The sequence below is a fragment of the Saccoglossus kowalevskii genome, chromosome 3, assembly GCF_978046115.1.
Source record: "Saccoglossus kowalevskii chromosome 3, keSacKowa6.1, whole genome shotgun sequence".
Taxonomy (NCBI): Eukaryota; Metazoa; Hemichordata; class Enteropneusta; family Harrimaniidae; genus Saccoglossus; species Saccoglossus kowalevskii.
The window spans coordinates 17,574,332-17,592,471 of NC_140643.1; the positions used below are offsets into that span (position 1 = coordinate 17,574,332).

General features: G+C 35.4%; 1 protein-coding gene across 1 annotated transcript; it reads left to right on the forward strand.

Moving 5' to 3' along the window:
* The first annotated feature begins 13,172 nt into the window (after positions 1-13,172).
* LOC102810219 (carbohydrate sulfotransferase 14-like) lies at positions 13,173-15,668 on the forward strand. Its single transcript, XM_006820905.1, has 2 exons — positions 13,173-13,205; positions 14,772-15,668. Exons 1-2 carry the CDS (start codon positions 13,173-13,175, stop codon positions 15,666-15,668), a joined length of 930 nt encoding a protein of 309 aa, XP_006820968.1.
* Positions 15,669-18,140: the final 2,472 nt, after the last annotated feature.

Below are 18,140 nucleotides of genomic sequence, written 5' to 3' on the forward strand. Positions count from 1 at the left end.
TATTTTCAAACTTTGACATATTGATAATCAGTGTCATGATAAACTGAATTTTTCTTGCATGTATATATTTTTAGTATGTGCTTTAAATTGTGACTCGAAAATCAGCAATGTCTTTTTACAAACAACTACCAAACACAAAATGAAAGGTCCAAAATTCCACAAAACTGAACTTCAAAGCTGTTACCTCACTTCTGAGAATCCCTTTTAATTAGTTTTTCAATCATTTCAATATTTTTGCATTTTGTGGAAATGTGTCAATTATTACTGGGGTTATATTGTGAGAACAATTTTCAACAATTTGAGTGACCAGGTCACATACGAATTATTGTGAAATTTGGTCACTGGCATTCCTAAAACAGTTCCCATTCTTGTATGACATTCGTACACTTTTTTTCTAATATTTTGAACAAAATGGTTGTTTTGTTTTTTTGATTCCATAGAATACCCTACGGGAATCATTTTGTTGAAAGGGCGATAGTCACCGCGCTACAAGATATATGGGTCTCATATAAACAACAAGTACAAACTGAGACGTTACCAAGCTTTAATTAGTTTTTTTTTGAGGTGGTTGGAAGGTATTGAAGGAGTCACAGGCGATATTAGCGCAAGTCGTGCCCAGGTCAAACCTCATACTTGTGATTTCCATCACAAAAGCACATTGGATTGTGGGTAAATCAAAGTTTATCAACACAAATGTCGCACATGCTCAGCGCGACAACCACCGCCCTTTAAATTTGCATATTTGCACATATTGTACATAATTTATAAATCCTTGAAACAAGTGCAGACATTTTTGAGAGGATATGAATTAGGAATATTAATATTCATTTAGCCTTTTGTATGCAAATAAGTTCATATTTCTGTTATGTTCTCAAACACAATCTTGAAATGCTTGGCTATACTTTGAAACAATAACTGCAAACATGCATCTTGTATACCACCTTTACCTTCGTAAATCAATTTTCTAAGAGATTGAATTCAATTTAAAGACAAATATAATTTCTGTGTTTACATCAAGATCATATGATTCAAGGTATTCGAATGGAAAGTTTTCACAGAAACTAATCAACATTGAGGGATTCAAAGAATATTTTGTTTTAAAAACGTAGTTTATGAAAGGTCTACTTCGTCATTAGGGGAGGCAAGTAGAAATTGTAATCATGTTTTTTAAAAAAAACACCTGTGATTCATCATGAGCAATTTTTAATAACTATGTCGTGACTTTTGTCTAAATGGCAAGAATGCATTACCATATACACAAAAACAAGAAATTTAGTAAATATCAAGTATCAGAATCATGACATTTGAATGATAGATATCAGAATAGATAGGAGTTTTCTAAATTCATTGTACATAATAAAGATATTTATAAAAAGTCTATCGCAGTGAATTCAAGCAAGTTATAAACTTAATGGACAAGGTTCACAAATTCCATATACATGCAAGTTTGGTTTACCCATCTCCATATAAAAACAAGTGTGTGTTTCAGAATCTCTGTATTAATACAAGTGTGTGTTTAGAATCTCCATATGAATACAAATGTGTGTTTCAGAATCTCCATACGAATACAAATGTGTGTTCCAGAATCTCCATGTGAATAAGCGTGTGGTTTAGAATCTCTACATGAATACAAATGTGTGTTTCAGAATCTCCATATGAATACAAGTGTGTGTGTGTTCCAGAGTCTCCACATGAATGCAAATGTGTGTTTCAGAATCTCCATATGAATATAAATGTGTTTCAGAATCTCCATATGAATACAAATGTGTGTTTCAGAATCTCCATATGAATACAAGTGTGTTTCAGAATCTCCATATGAATACAAGTGTGTTTCAGAATTTCCATATAAATACAAATGTATGTTTCAGAATCTCCATATGAATACAAGTGTGTGTGTTCCAGAATCTCCATATGAATACAAGTGTGTTTCAGAATCTTTATATGAATACAAGGATGTGTTTCAGAATCTCCATATGAATACAAATGTGTTTCAGAATTTCCATATGAATACAAATGTTTCAGAATCTCCATATGAATACAATTGTGTGTTTCAGAATCTCCATATGAATACAAATGTGTGTTTCAGAATCTCCATATGAATACAAATGTTTCAGAATCTCCATATGAATACAAGTGTGTGGTTCAGAATCTCCACATGAATACAAATGTGTGTTTCAGAATCTATATTAATACAAGTGTGTGTGTTCCAGAATCTCCACATGAATGCAAATGTGTGTTTCAGAATCTCCATATGAATACAAATGTGTGTTTCAGAATCTCCATATGAATACAAGTGTGTTTCAGAATCTCCGCATGAATGCAAGTGTGTGTTTCAGAACCTATATGAATACAAATGTGTGTGTTTCAGAATCTCCATACGGATACAAATGTGTGTTCCAGAATCTCCATGTGAATAAGCGTGTGGTTTAGAATCTCCACATGAATGCAAATGTGTGTTTCAGAATCTCCATATGAATACAAATGTGTGTTTCAGAATCTCCATATGAATACAAATGTGTTTAAGAATCTCCACATGAATGCAAATGTGTGTTTCAGAATCTCCATATGAATACAAATGTGTGTTTCGGAATCTCCATATGAATACAAATGTGTGTTTCAGAATCTCCATATGAATACAAGTGTGTTTCAGAATCTCCATATGAATTCAAGTGTGTTTCAGAATTTCCATATAAATACAAATGTATGTTTCAGAATCTCCATATGAATACAAGTGTGTGTGTTCCAGAATCTCCATATGAATACAAATGTGTTTCAGAATCTTTATATGAATACAAGGATGTGTTTCAGAATCTCCATATGAATACAAATGTGTTTCAGAATTTCCATATGAATACAAATGTTTCAGAACCTCCATATGAATACAATTGTGTGTTTCAGAATCTCCATATGAATACAAATGTGTGTTTCAGAATCTCCATATGAATACAAATGTTTCAGAATTTCCATATGAATACAAGTGTGTGGTTCAGAATCTCCACATGAATACAAATGTGTGTTTCAGAATCTTTATATTAATACAAGTGTGTGTGTTCCAGAATCTCCACATGAATGCAAATGTGTGTTTCAGAATCTCCATATGAATACAAATGTGTGTTTCAGAATCTCCATATGAATACAAGTGTGTTTCAGAATCTCCACATGAATGCAAGTGTGTGTTTAAGAACCTATATGAATACAATTGTGTGTTTCAGAATCTCCATACGGATACAAATGTGTGTTCCAGAATCTCCATGTGAATAAGCGTGTGGTTTAGAATCTCCACATGAATGCAAATGTGTGTTTCAGAATCTCCATATGAATACAAATGTGTGTTTCAGAATCTCCATATGAATACAAATGTTTTTCAGAATCTCCACATGAATGCAAATGTGTGTTTCAGAATCTCCATATGAATACAAATGTGTGTTTCGGAATCTCCATATGAATACAAATGTGTTTCAGAATCTCCATATGAATACAACTGTGTGTTTCAGAATTTCCATATAAATACAAATGTGTGTTTCAGAATCTCCATATGAATACAAGTGCGTGTGTGTTCCAGAATCTCCATATGAATACAAGTGTGTTTCAGAATCTCCATATGAATACAAGTGTGTGGTTCAGAATCTCCACATGAATACAAATGTGTGTTTCAGAATCTTTATATGAATACAAGTGTGTGTTTCAGAATCTCCATATGAATACAAATGTGTTTCAGAATTTCCATATGAATACAAATGTGTGTTTCAGAATCTTTATATGAATACAAGTGTGTGTTTCAGAATCTCCATATGAATACAAATGTGTTTCAGAATTTCCATATGAATACAAATGTTTCAGAATCTCCATAGGAATACAAGTGTGTGGTTCAGAATCTCCACATGAATACAAATGTGTGTTTCAGAATCTTTATATAAATACAAGTGTGTGTTTCAGAATCTCCATATGAATACAAATGTATGTTTCAGAATTTCCATATGAATACAAGTGTGTTTAAAAATCTCCATATGAATACAAGTATGCAGTTTACAATCTATGTATATGCAAGTGTGTGGTTTAAAAATCTCCATATGAAAACAAGTGTTTGCTTTACAAAACAACTTGAATAGAGAGGTAACCTCGTTATTTCTTACAACTTTCACAGAACATGGACATAATGAGACATCTGCCAAATTAGTTTTTTTATTTAATATTTCTTTTATTATCCTCGGGTGAATATGTACAATAAGTAAATTGATGATCTGTGGAATGTATTTATTTATCTGTTCTACATACAAAGTGAAATTTGTATAGAGCAGACATTTTGATTATGATCTTATGTTGCACTTGTATTTATTTCGAAATAAAAATGAAAGCGGGTAGGTCATCACCTGCGCACGCGCGGGAATTGAGTCCCAAGCGACGATAACAACACACGCTAAAATGCAAAGGCTCATGGGTAGACGCTTGTTTGAAAACAATGACAAGCTATGGCCCTCTGATACATGCGCAGGTGACGACTCTCCCGCTTTAAAGCGCGGTGGTCGTCGCGCAGCGCGTGTTCGAATTTCATGTAAATAAACAAAGTCATGCGACATGTTTGATTGATTGGCCAGGAAGACTGTCATTGGAAATGGACATATTTTTTAGCAGCATCAAATAGTGTGTCAGATTGTCGTTGATAAGAGTATTATCCAATATGCAAATAGTGGTTAATCATTAGAAACGCGAGTAGATTTGGAGAGATAACATCTGCACAGAAATAACAAGAAAAGCAATATTTATATTAGAAATAAATAGCAAAAACACAGTTTTCATTCTTTGCAACCATTTCTCCTCTCAGATTTAAATTTGTCAATCCCTCACAAAAGCTGTTAGAATTGAACGGAATGGACGCATCAGTTGAAACTTTATATACCGTAGATACGTACCATTAAAAAGTTGGCACACCGAGCAAGTTTGGCATTATTTAGACCTTGCGATAAGGTTTACTTCTTAATTCTCATTGCATGTGGCATATAAACTTCCGCCTTGGAAAGTTAAAGGGCGGTGGTCGTCGCGCCGCGTCCTGTTCGATATGGGTCTCATAGCGACGTATACAACGCGTGTTTGTTTACATGAAATTTGAACACGCTATATTAGCAGTGTGTTGTCACGTGATCGGTCAACCTTTTAACACATACTAGTGTTTGTTTTGGGTCTCCAGTTCTCGTGAACAAACACAGACAGTTTTCTGGCTTGGATCGGCGAAAGGTCAAAATCACGACACAAAATATCCTCGTCAATTCGAAGTAACAAAGCGCCATCTACGTCCATGTCGACAAATTTCTGGACCTTTCTTTCCTCAAAGCGCAAATCGTAACGCAATATTTCCGCAACGTCCTGGACAGATAATGACGTGAATGTTAAATTGTTGGTTGAACTTGCTGTCTCGCTCTTAAACATATTCTGTCAAAGGAGAAAAAACAAAAGATTAATTTGATTGCACCTCATAGTTATACAGTAAAAACGAAGACGTCTACATCTCTCGCTTATGATTAGCGCTCCGCTGTAGAACGATGCGCAGTCCGTATGATAGCGTGCGTAAAAGTGATTCAAGGTTCACTTTTCACTGGTTAGCATGGAACTAACAAAGCAACCCATAGGGAAAGCGACATATATGGGTTTCTATCTCGTTTCTATTACAAAGTTTACAAATGCCTTGGCAAACCTTTCTATTTAGTGTAAATGAGTGTACGAGTAATCAGACAACTAATTTGCTGGGTCACATTTTAAAATTTTACATTTGCAGGTGATATGCCGAGTACTCTTATACAAATGGCCGATGAGATCTCGTTAAGAGCGAGAGGACACGAGACTTGTATTTTCTCCTCATATGGCGTTCCATTCGTTCTGAATGAAATACTCGTAAATGAAACATTATTTTAGTACAATATCTTAACTTACTTATGTAAAACAAAATCAAAATCACTGTTCAATAAATAATTTAAAAAAAGCGATACTAGTATATACCCTACCTTAAAAGCGCTGACTTTTGACTTGAAGCGAGCAGATAGAGGGCGGCGGCGTCGATTACGTGTTTCCGACTCTTCGAGTCCGCGGTTCGGACCAAGGGTCGCCGACCGTCGGACGTCTGCCAATGACCCAACTCTTCGAATTGGTGGTTCAGGGAGAGGTAGTACTGCTGGTCTCGACTGATCCTGGTTTACGTTTTCGGAATAGCCAGTGTCTGTGTTTTGTATCGAGTGCTAAAAATATAAGTAATATATTCATGGTTGTTATAACTACAGGCACATTTTCAGTTCTTGTTGAGAATCATTTGAAATACACTGGTCTTGCTCTTTCAGCCACAAGCCACCATTTCAAAAGCTTAACCCCTTAGTAATACTTTCTCCCTCACTATCACGACCCGGTCTCAGAATGACACACTACTAATGTATAATTCGTGGTGATGAATACTGTTGATGCAACCTTTGTTTTAACAACGCTTTGTTTCCGTATTTATAATCTAGACATAGGATACAGTGAACAGTAGAAACCTGGTATATGTAAATTATTTTTAAATATAAAATCTTTTAGATTAACCTGGGTGTTGTCCGTCAAATTGACCAACCCGAATATTGTATTGCGATACCATCATGATTAATAATAATAAGTTATATTAACATCATTCATTCAGAAAGCGCTTCATTTGGGATAAGAGGGCGGTCAAAGTTGCTATGTCACGTGAAATCATACGCGCGTTATAGGCGAAGACAATGCTGTGGGACAGAGAATCTTAAAGCGGGAGGGTCGTCACCTGCGCACGCGCGGGAATTGAGTCGCAAGCGATGATAACATCACACGATAAAAACGCAAAGGCTCATGGGTAGACGTTTGTTTGTAAACATGCTATGGCCATCTGACGCATGCGCAGGTGACGACTCCCCGCTTTAACATTGAGTAGAGCAATTTAGAGTCATATTGTATTTTGTATTTTAATCTTATATCGTACCAAGCACTCATAACAAACTATCCTACTATTTCATTTTATGTCACGTGACCGAGATTAAATCTCCATATGACCGAACTACTTGAAATAGACAATTCGAAAATGTAATGTTCGAAATATTTTCCAGTGAGCCCACATTTTTTCTCACATCTCATGATGTAATTAATGATGTAGAACGATGAAAATAATATTGGATTTCGAAATATATATTATATTTACCCGTCGCAATCTTCCCTGTGCCGTGACTACACTGTTGCCATAGTGCACATTGCTGCCTGTCCATTCCGTTGGCACTGCAGTATAGGAAGTATAATTATTATAGCAAACATGTCAGAGCAAGTCTCAACAATATTCTGGTAGCAAGTTAGTAAATTGCTCATTAATTCGCCAACTGCTTTGGTTTTGGCTAAAGCAGATCACTACAATTTGCTTACTTACTGCTTGTTTGATTACAATACTTCTGAGACTACTGTAATTAGAAGCTATTCCGCGGATCGGTGTACACCTGACTATTAATACATCCAACATACGAAGATTTTCTCGTAATCGCACTGAATCATTATTCTTGCTAGGATGGCTAGCTTATATAATCAGAGGGACAGACTATACAAAGTGTGTTGCAACTACAATTTGGTATATACTAGTATGATATAGAATGTTACAACATCACCTTACCTGCAATGGAATGTCTGTAATACGTTGGTGGTATCTCTTCATACATTGATTCTACAGAGAAACAAGCATACACTTACACAGTTGACACAGGTCGTAACTTGTAGAAGCTAGTGTATATGTAAAGATCTATGCGATATAAGTAATTGATGTGGTTACGACCTTACAATACATATATAAGTCGAAATCTATGTTCAATACACCGATTCTAAAATTTGCGCCCTCCAGCGACGATTCGCTTCGGTGACGTAACAGTTAAGTGCAATGAACGTCGTTCACACTGTCGATATTGGGAGGCTACAGAACCAAACAGAGTTGTGTATTTGAGAACCACATTGTATTATTTATGCCCGACATCTACGCAATTTGACGTCACAGAAGCACCTTTTCGCTAGAGGGCGCTGCCACTTATTATTTAAAAGTGTACTCTGCACAGCCGCTAGTGTTCCTATTCCCCTGCCACTCTTATTCAACTGCTTTTAGTTTTCGTTTTTGTTTTTTTCATAAATTTTCAAAGCAAGGCATCTGTACTGACGTCAACTTGTGATATCGCTGTGAATCGTAACTGGGATATTTGTGATAACAACACATACCACAAACGGATTAGTGTAAACACTTGTCGCCGTACGTGATAATGTTTACTTGCTACAGCCACAACCTTTGTACATCTATAAAGTACCTGAGGTAGAAGCCTACTCATAGATTAAAATACCCAGAATTTATTCATTTTGCAATAAACTGTACTCCAAGGCAATATAAGAATATTGACCTAAAAAAGTCTGGGGTCACCAGCCTTTCTTTCTAAAAAATGATAGTTGTATTTTAGTGGAAAGTCGTCATTTTGACAGTATTACAACGATTTTACCATAGGTTCCTATGGCAGAGATATTATGCAATATCTCAAAATCTAGCCTGGTGACATAGGTTGAAAAATCATATATTGTTAATGCTGGAGTACTTTTTGTTGTTTTGAACCATTTAAAAAAATTGGGTTTTAAAAAGTGTGAAAAATGCAATTTTTCTTTAATATTGTGTTCTATGGAATTGTTCTAAAAATGGCAATTTTCAAGAAATATTAGGACACGTTTCTCAAAAAGCTTAACTGTAACACACAAAATAATTCTATTTAATTGTATCACGCGACATTAGCTTCATGATTGTACATACTCTAATGAACATTGTCATGCGATTTATGACCAATTTTGTTTAAAATTATGACTAGGCTTCAACCTTAATCATAACAATATTACTTTCTTGTTACGAATACTGTTTGACCATGGTACCTTTAGTTTGATTTTATTAAAAAATAATAAATAAGTAAAATAAGCAATGGAATGTAATTGGTACATGTATTTGTTTATACGTGTATATGATTAAAAACAATATTCGGAATGTTGATTTCGTCATTGCTTACCAAAATTTGGAGCCATGATCTCGTAGATCGGTGGATCGTCACCAACATGCATTTGATCATGATACTGTGGTGCCTTTACTGCGTGAGACTGCTTCTGCTTCAATTGAAATTTAACATAGGGTTCATCGATGGGAAGTGGTCCTAGTTCGATTGCGGATGTTATATCTGCTCGTATTTCGCATACTGGGTTTTCACTCAGTTCGGCTACAAAAAAATTCACCTCCGTGTCTGCGGGTATCACGTGAAAGTCCCACTTGTTGCCGATTGTTCTACTCGTAACGGCGTAGGTTTCTTCAAACACGCTTTCTAGACTAAATACACTTTGGGTAACGTCTAAGTACGGGAACATCGCGAAGTCGCTTCTGTTATGCGTGTGTATCTTTACCTTCAGCGGTATCTTCAGCGTCGGTTCTTCTAAAATCTCCTTTATCGTAAACTCACTGGTACCCGGTGTGATTGTATATATATTCTCATGTGCGTGTGAGTTAGCGGGGACAATAGTAAAAGTTCCCTGGAACGATTGTGGTATGATCAGTCTTGTGACGTTGTCTTCCGCTGTTTCCCGACTCACGTCAGCTAATACCTTGGTCTCCGTATGGGTACCGTGGATTTTATAAACTTCGTCTGGGGAGAAGGTTCTCATTTCGAACGTTTCGTAAATGCCTTCCTCTACTTTGACGAATACCGGTAATTGGTTTTTGAACTTCTCCAGAATTTTGGAAAGTCTAAGCGATTTAGGTGACCAAGTCAGGGTGTTCTTTCGCGGCACGTCGTAGACTGACGCCATGTTTGGTAACGTACGCGGAAACAGAAGACTAAATCTATTGTCAATTGTGTACTTTGTACTTGTCATAATATTTGAAGTGGTTGTAACACAACTGCAAACCGGATATTACAATAACAAATTACACAATTGACAACCAATTAAACCACGTGTCACCTTCTTCAGAATTTACCGTGGCTTCTTCGTAAATAATAATAATAATCATCTTAATTGTTATCGTATCCTCTATGAGACTTTGATTATAAAATACAATTAAGGTATAGCAATAAAAAAAATAAGTGAGTATAAAAGAGTATAAAACAAAGTTATTAATACAATATAATAAATTAAAGTAAATGTTTTTATTCATTTTGAGGCAGCTGGTAATACTTTTTTCAAGTTGTTCTCTCGGATTTTAAAACAATCATGTATGTACTTAGCAATTTAAGGAGCTAAAGTTTTACTACCATTGTTTAGTATTGCAACTATTTTTTCTTTGTCAGGAAGTTTTTGAGGTAGCATCAAATTGAGAAGGTCATTTCTTTCTTTTTTATAGAGACCGCAATTAAGAAGGAAGTGCTCTTCATTTTCTATTTCGTTTAATTCACAAAACTGACATTTTCTTTTTGAAATGTCAATGTTTTTATGTCTTTCAGTTTCTATTCCTAACACATGAGCACTAATTCTTAGTTTGGTCATGGATGGCCTGTGGAAGGGATTTTGTACAGTTTCTAAATATTTTTCAAAAGTGAATTTTGTTTTTAGATGTATGTATGTGCGGAGTTTATTCTGATGTTTTGTTCCCTTATTATCATCATACATTGAATCTACACAGTTTGTTTGAAAGTTGGCTGCAAGCTTTTCAGAGACTGATTTAGACAGCTTTTCATCCTTGTAATGGTTTTCTTCCCAGATGTGACTCGTGTTTAAATGAGTCAACATATTATTCTTTATACCAGATGTCCAATTATAGACATACAAAATAGCTTAATTCAGATTAATTTAGTATCAACAAAAATCAGTTTCATTACATGACTTCTAAATTTGAAATCTAATATATAGTCACATTCTGTATATTTCTATCTGCTATTTATTATATTTATGCATTTTTTTATGTTCAAACTCAAGTACATGTCCCCAGTATCGTAAACGTGTACCAGGTTATTTTGTGTGGCGGTACACAATGACACTCTTTCTACAGCGTCGTTTCTAACATTGTTTTCATGGCACTTTACAATTTAATGAGAAAGAAACATAAGTCAAACATGAACGTGTACAAAATAACTAATATACTAAGTATGTTCGAGAATTTATAATTTGGAGTACAACTTGGACACCCATAGTCGTCACATATGCATCTCAGGAAGATATCTTGCCATTGATGAATTCATTTGCAACCAGACTCATTCATGTTATCTTAAATGATATACATGGATGTACATTTTTTATAATTATTAATTGTTTTATTATTTAATTTGTTACTATGTAATAATTTATAGGCGTGTATTATGATGTATGAAACAAAGATATGAGACTGCACATGGGTATCAAAGATATAGTAGTAGTAGTAGTAGTATGGCCACCAGTCGACCATATTTGATCCGATTGCAAAACAAATTGTCATGGACAGGTATCCTTACATGTATAATGCATGTACCAAATTTGAATGAAAATTACATAACATGTCTAAGATACCCGGGGGTACTCACATTGAAGTGCTATATGTATATGTGCCGCCAACTTTTTCTTTCTGTGACTTCATTTCGGTCGTCAAAGTCCATCTCCGGGAGTCCACCTGCTTTTCCCTTGGTACCATATATGTCTGGAAAGGGGTGTCAAATATCCACAGTTTGTCCTAAAAGGGGTAGGCAATTTGAGTTTATTTCTGTCTGATAAGGGGTATAGGGGTTTCAAACAACCAGCTACACACCCCTGTCAGTATTTTTTGCAAGTACCCCCCCCCCCCGGGCTAAGATATCACATTTTGAAAAACACTAATGGCTGCCAGTCGGCCGTCTTGGATCGAATCATAAAGCAAAGAATGACCGGAACGGATTCGGTTCAGAGGGTTCTGAAATATGACTCCGGCCGGACGGACGATTTTATAAGTCATCGTTTCAAACTTCAATGAATAACCCTGTAGTGTCGTCATAGCAAGCGCTGTCTCAGAACAGATCTGTTGCATAAGCGTCAGACCGGTGTTGAAAGGACGCCGACCTGTGGCGTCAATGGTGTAACCCTTTTTATTGAGGTCAGATACGGCGCGCGCAATGCGTACGACATCACGTGATAGACAGTCAGTGGATTCATGTTTGAAAATGTCGTATTTTACAGCAAGCATACGTTCCAGTTTCATCGCCGTGGTTTTCATCACAGTAATGGCACTTTGTTCATATTGGAGAACGTTGGTACCAAGAAACAGACTCAAAACGACGTGGTTTCCCTCAGTTCCAGTTCATGTGACGAATATCCAGCCTCCGTTCTTTGGTTCAACGTCAGGTGTGTAGCATTGCGGCAGGGTGTAATCGGTATATATTATATATTTTGATCGTCTGCTAAGTCCCACATTATGTTTCAAATTGGGGCACAGTTTTCTATGAGATCCTTTACTTTTAACCTTTTTTTAAAAAAAGTCAAGGGGGGTTCTTGTTTTCAGTTGTGTGGTTTTGGAGTAATATTAAAGTTGTGTTGTGTCAGTTCGTCTCCAGTGTTAAGTTAGCTTCATATATTATGTATGTTGTACATTGTTTTACATGGTTTTGTGAGTTACTTGACTTAGATTATTAATTATATACATAATTCGGTCCCAAATAAAAATATCATCTTATCTGTGATTAACAAATCATATTTTGTCGAAAACAACGCCTTTCATCAGTTTACAATAAATACTAACCTAGCTGCAGTTCTGTAGCTGCTGCTTTCACTTTATGCTGCTTTCATGACAAAGAACTGAAAAAAACATTTACCGATTATATAAAACGCTCACAGACAAACTAAAGCGAAATCAGCAGCTACAGAACTGCAGCTAATACTAGTAACCCCACTTGCGGAAGGCCACGTCAATAGGAGCGCCTCCTTTTACCGAATTTCTGGATCCGCCAGGTAACCCAGTGTGTAATAACATGCAATATCAACTTGAAATCGAAACGCTAAAAACTACTCAACTTCACCCATAGTGTCGTTTACAAATGTATGCTTTTATTGTGCAAAATGTTAACATTCATGGTTACATGTACTACATGTACTCCAGGGCTTAAATGTTGATATAGACTTAATGTTAATATATCTATTTCAAGAGCTAACAGTTACTTTCAGATAATCTCAGAGAATCCGGAATCAGTAGTGACGAAACAATGGTTGTACATTCAAAGAAGTTTTCACAAATTGTAAGCTATCTAACAATACACCTTTCTTATAGATTGCGCCCTCTAGTGACAAACTTCTTATATGAGGTAAATGGGCGACATGTAAACCGTTCAAACATTGATGTTGTTTTGATTTGAGATTGTGCTTTTGGGAGATTTGACTATATTCTAAATGACAAACAACTATACAACAAAACACAGTGTTTGATTTAAACTACATAGACTTCACTCAGATACGTAATTTTGACATCACAAAATAATTCCATAAGTGCGCAATTTATGATAACTGGCGATCCGCTCCGCTAGGATTGCCCTTATAATTACTTTTGTCGTTTTCTGTGTGTGTGTGTGATTTCCAGTGTTTTCACGTATTATTTCTTCAGTGATTTTTTTGGCTTGGCTGATTTCACTAAAAATTGGCAGGTAGGTCACACCTTCACTCTAGTTATTAGCAACAGCCCAAAAACTTATTTTGGGATAGCTTCGCGCCAAATGTATCTCCTCCTACAAATTTAGAATAAAACACTTCAGACATAGCTCATTCTACTCAGCTTGAGTGTGGGCACAAAGTTACTATTTGAATTTTTGATATCTTTTTTCATTACCGAGAAATTTGACCGCAAAGTTGGGGTAACTTTTCACCAGCAACGGCTTTTAACTCACCTGTGATTTTTTCGACTCGGCTGATTTTGTTCATACTTCACAGGTAGGTCGTACCGTCACTAATTGGAAAAAAATCCTGGCCCACCACTGCCATTGCAACATCCAAAAACTGATTTTTGAATACTTTCGCCCCAAATGTATAACCTCCTACCAGTTTTGTAATAGCAGTGTCCACACTGATATCACTGGCGCCGACATTGTTACACTGTATCAACGTAATCTCAACGCAACTTTGAACTTTCAATGAACTGTAAATGCTGCCTTCATTCTAGAAAATACTATCGCAAAACGGATGGAAATAATAAATGATGTAACAGAAGAATACGTTCTAGTAATAAACTAAGTGACTTCTAAAGACTGAATGTTTTTTGCGAACTTCGTATATGGGCCCTTTTAGTTATAAACGAACGTTAGCTTCACGTTTATGTCACACCATGAAAACAACCAAAAACACGTTGCTTGTTTTTGAGCAGAGTGGATCGCCAACCAGCCTACCGTTAAATATTAAATAAAATACAGTTCAGTGTCAGTTACCAGATTACAAAGTTTGCACTCCTTTATTTTGTTTTCACATAGGTTCTCTTGACTTCTTGTTTTCCTCTTTTATCATTTAAAGCAAGGGTGTCTTCACCTGCGCATGCGTCAGATGGCCATAGCGTGTCATTGTTTACAAACAAGCGTCTACCCATGAGCTTTTGCATTTTTATTGTGTGTTGTTATCATCGCTTGGGACTCAATTCCCATGCGTGCGCAGGTGACAACCCTCCCGCTTTAACAACCATCATGGTTTTTTTTTTTAAGAACTACATTCACCAAAAATATTAAATAAAATACAGTTTAAAAATAAGAATTTCAAATGGAATTTAATATATATTGTTTTTCACTATTAAATAATTCTAACAATGTAAAGTTTTTCTTCTTCAGATTCACCAGAAAACACAGCTTGTGTCAGAACATTACAAGTATATGCACTCTCCTACAAAGTTGGAAAGCTATGATGTCATTAAAACTCAAAAAGCGAGGCAACAGATTCTCGATTTTACTTGTGATGATAACAAATGGAACTCAAGCAATCACTACGAGCAGTACAGAAATATATTTGTAGACGATCAATATAAATTTATGTATTGTGCGGTCAGAAAAGTTTCTTCAATTACTTGGAGTAGCATCGTTAGACAACTACACAATAACAAAAGTGGACAGCGGTTTTTTAAAAGACTTCTTTCCACATACAAACCGCTGGAGATTAAACACAGGCTCAGCAGTTATGTCAAATTTATGTTTGTGCGTGAACCAATGGAAAGAATTTTTTCTGCTTGGTATGACAAATTCGTCAACGGATTTCAAAAAGACGAATACGAGCATTTGTTAGGTCCAAGAATCGTCGGTAAGATTAGACCCTGCCCTCACCATCGTAATTGTGCAAAGGAAATACTGTCTTCAAGACATCCGAATATGAATATAACGTTCACTGAATTCTCACGTTATCTGCTCGAGATTGTAACCGACATTGAGAAAGAGGACATGCACTGGAATCCGTATTATTATCACTGTGATCCCTGCTTTATAAAATATGATTTTATTGGACACTACGAGACTATAAAACCGGATGCCGACGAGATTTTGCGAAAGTTGAGAATAGACCACCTGGTAAAGTTCCCAGAAGGTAACTCGTCATCTGTGCCGTTGATGAGACAGCACTACGCGGAGTTAGGTCCTGACGTAACGGAAACACTCGCACATTTGTATAGCTTGGATTACCAAATGTTTGGCTATTCTATCAATCAAACATTGCAGTTATTAGGAATGTCAAAACCATGAAGATATATAGGATGTGATCAGGATGATGCTGTATACACAATAATTATCTTGTATTCAAAATATTAGAAATATTACTACATGATGCATACGTGTATAAGACTAATAAAATAAATAATAATGGCCGACAATAATCAACATAGGGTGACAAGAGTAAGTTATGATATACCAGCCATGACCAATACTAAACGTTTTTACATTTTTCAATTTTGAATTGCACATTTGGCATTTTTGAAGTAGGGATTTAACAATGCCAAAAAATGTCAAAGATTCAAAAATGCCTAATTTGTAAAAAATATAGTACATTGTAGTTTCCAAACATGCACCATAACATACAGATACACGTATCAATATTTAATGTTTGATCTCAAAAATTACAAACGTGTATGTTCGTCTGCTGTTTGCCATACCTCTGATATTGACATGAAGAGATTACATGGACTCCATGAGAAAATGAAAACAAGCAGATGAACAACCAACACAAATTTTCACTGTGTACGAAAAAGCCACCCACAGTATTGTAATATAGATAACTATTTGGCAAACACATTAGTAATATTGATAGTTCAAGTGTAACAATTGTAATGTTAATCAGTGCAGTGAAACTAAGTTCAGCTGTGGTTTTAAACCATAAACTTTATATGATACAATGTTTTTTGTTTTGATCCAATCAGATAAAAATCGTTATTCACAGGTACAAGTATATTACACATCAATTGTGTTTCAAGAATGAAAAATACAAAACTAGATGTTTTATATATTGATCCATGTGCATATCATACACTAATTATGTTGTAGTACAAGTATGATTATCCAAACTATATTTACAGTATTAGCTGAAGTGATGTATTTTCTAATTTCAAATTAAATCATTAAACATACACATTTCAGAAGCTGAAAATTAATTAACAACAGCAAGCCCCAGTGATCGCAGACAAAAATGAACAATGCATTTTTTTTTCTAAACCGGGGAACAGGGGCGCAGCGCCCTGATACTCTCGGCTTGCGCCCTCTTACCGAATTGCCGATTGAACTTTCAAGTCATAAATATATTTCTTGAGCCGCGCACTTCTGTGCTCCTGTACAACATGAAATCTTTCTCAAATATATTTTTCTCCGTGAAAACTTCCCAGCAACACCAGCTAACAATGTGTCTGGACACCAAATACACTAAAATTACTTCAAAATATTTCAATGGCGATAGCTACACCATTAAAACGGCGCAGAAACCTTACGATATGGTGTTTCCAGGTCGATCGCCTGTGTGTGCTCCCTCTGGTTCATTTTTTTTAGAAAATCCCCTGCAATGTATTATTTTCAGGTGTTATGTTATGCTGGTTCATTTTCTCTGAAAATGGAATGGTGGCCAAATTGGATGCCATATGCAGGTGTTTGATGAATATATATATATATATATATCTGTTGGAATAGACGGCAAAATATATTTGTTTTTGATGATTGTTAGGTAGTCTTCGGCTGAAATCAGAACACTTTTCTCCAGACGTAAAACAAGTATGATTTTAAGCAATTAGGGGGTATACCGTGAACTCATTTTTGAGATTTATTTCAGAACTGCTTGAAGATTTGGTTGATGAACATGGTGTTGCACTAAACACCAAAAACCTTGTACAGTTCCAAACACTTATGGTAGTTTGTTTGTTTGTTAGGCACATATCAACTTTAGAAAACTGACATTGTAGAAACGTATTTTCTCTATTACGACAGTCACCACTATCTTGTCCATAATGCATGTTTCAACGTACAATGATGCATACTATTTGTATAAAGTTCTAACCTGTATCCATGGTAACCATGACATAATAGAAAAATAGCATAAAACACTGTAAACCACTTTATTTTTTGCCAGAGACAAATTTTAGAGAGTTATTGGTAGTGAAAATAATCTCAAAATACTTAAGTCTCACGATTATGGAGACCTTTGTGAAAATTTGCTCACATCAATGTCATTAAATTATTAAATTGCGAATATTTCTAGTTACACAAATTAAAATGTTTGCAGTATAGGAATATTAATCATTCAAAAGAAAAGTTTTGAAATAAATTTGAAGTTTGTAATTCTTTTATGTGAATCTATTGCCGGACCAAAGTTCTTTTTAATGACGAGTAATGAAATTAATGTAACCTATAGATTTAGTACTTTTTTGACAGATATGCCATAGTGATACAGCATTAGTTATTAAGTTCTAAAATTGCAAGATATCATTGCTACAAAACACTGTTCAAACATTTTCATAGTTCAAATGGTAATTAAGTTAAGAACTACAGTGGTGTGTGATGAAAATACTGCTATGCTTTCCTCAACGGCAAAACAAAATAACAGTTTCAGGTAGAAATATTATAACCTTATAATTTTACAAATATGATTCTACCCACACTCCTCCTATAAGCGGAAGAGTTAAATCAAATATCCTAGTAGTGTGCCCAAAGACATAAACTAAAGAAGCAATAACATAA

What these genes read in the sequence shown, in the direction of transcription:
- LOC102810219 (XM_006820905.1), top strand. Translation starts at nt 13,173, where the DNA reads ATGGTTGTACATTCAAAGAAGTTTTCACAAATT. An exon ending in CAAAGAAGTTTTCACAAATT is followed by an intron (nt 13,206 to 14,771) that starts GTAAGCTATCTA and finishes TTTCTTCTTCAG; the next exon opens with ATTCACCAGAAAACACAGCT.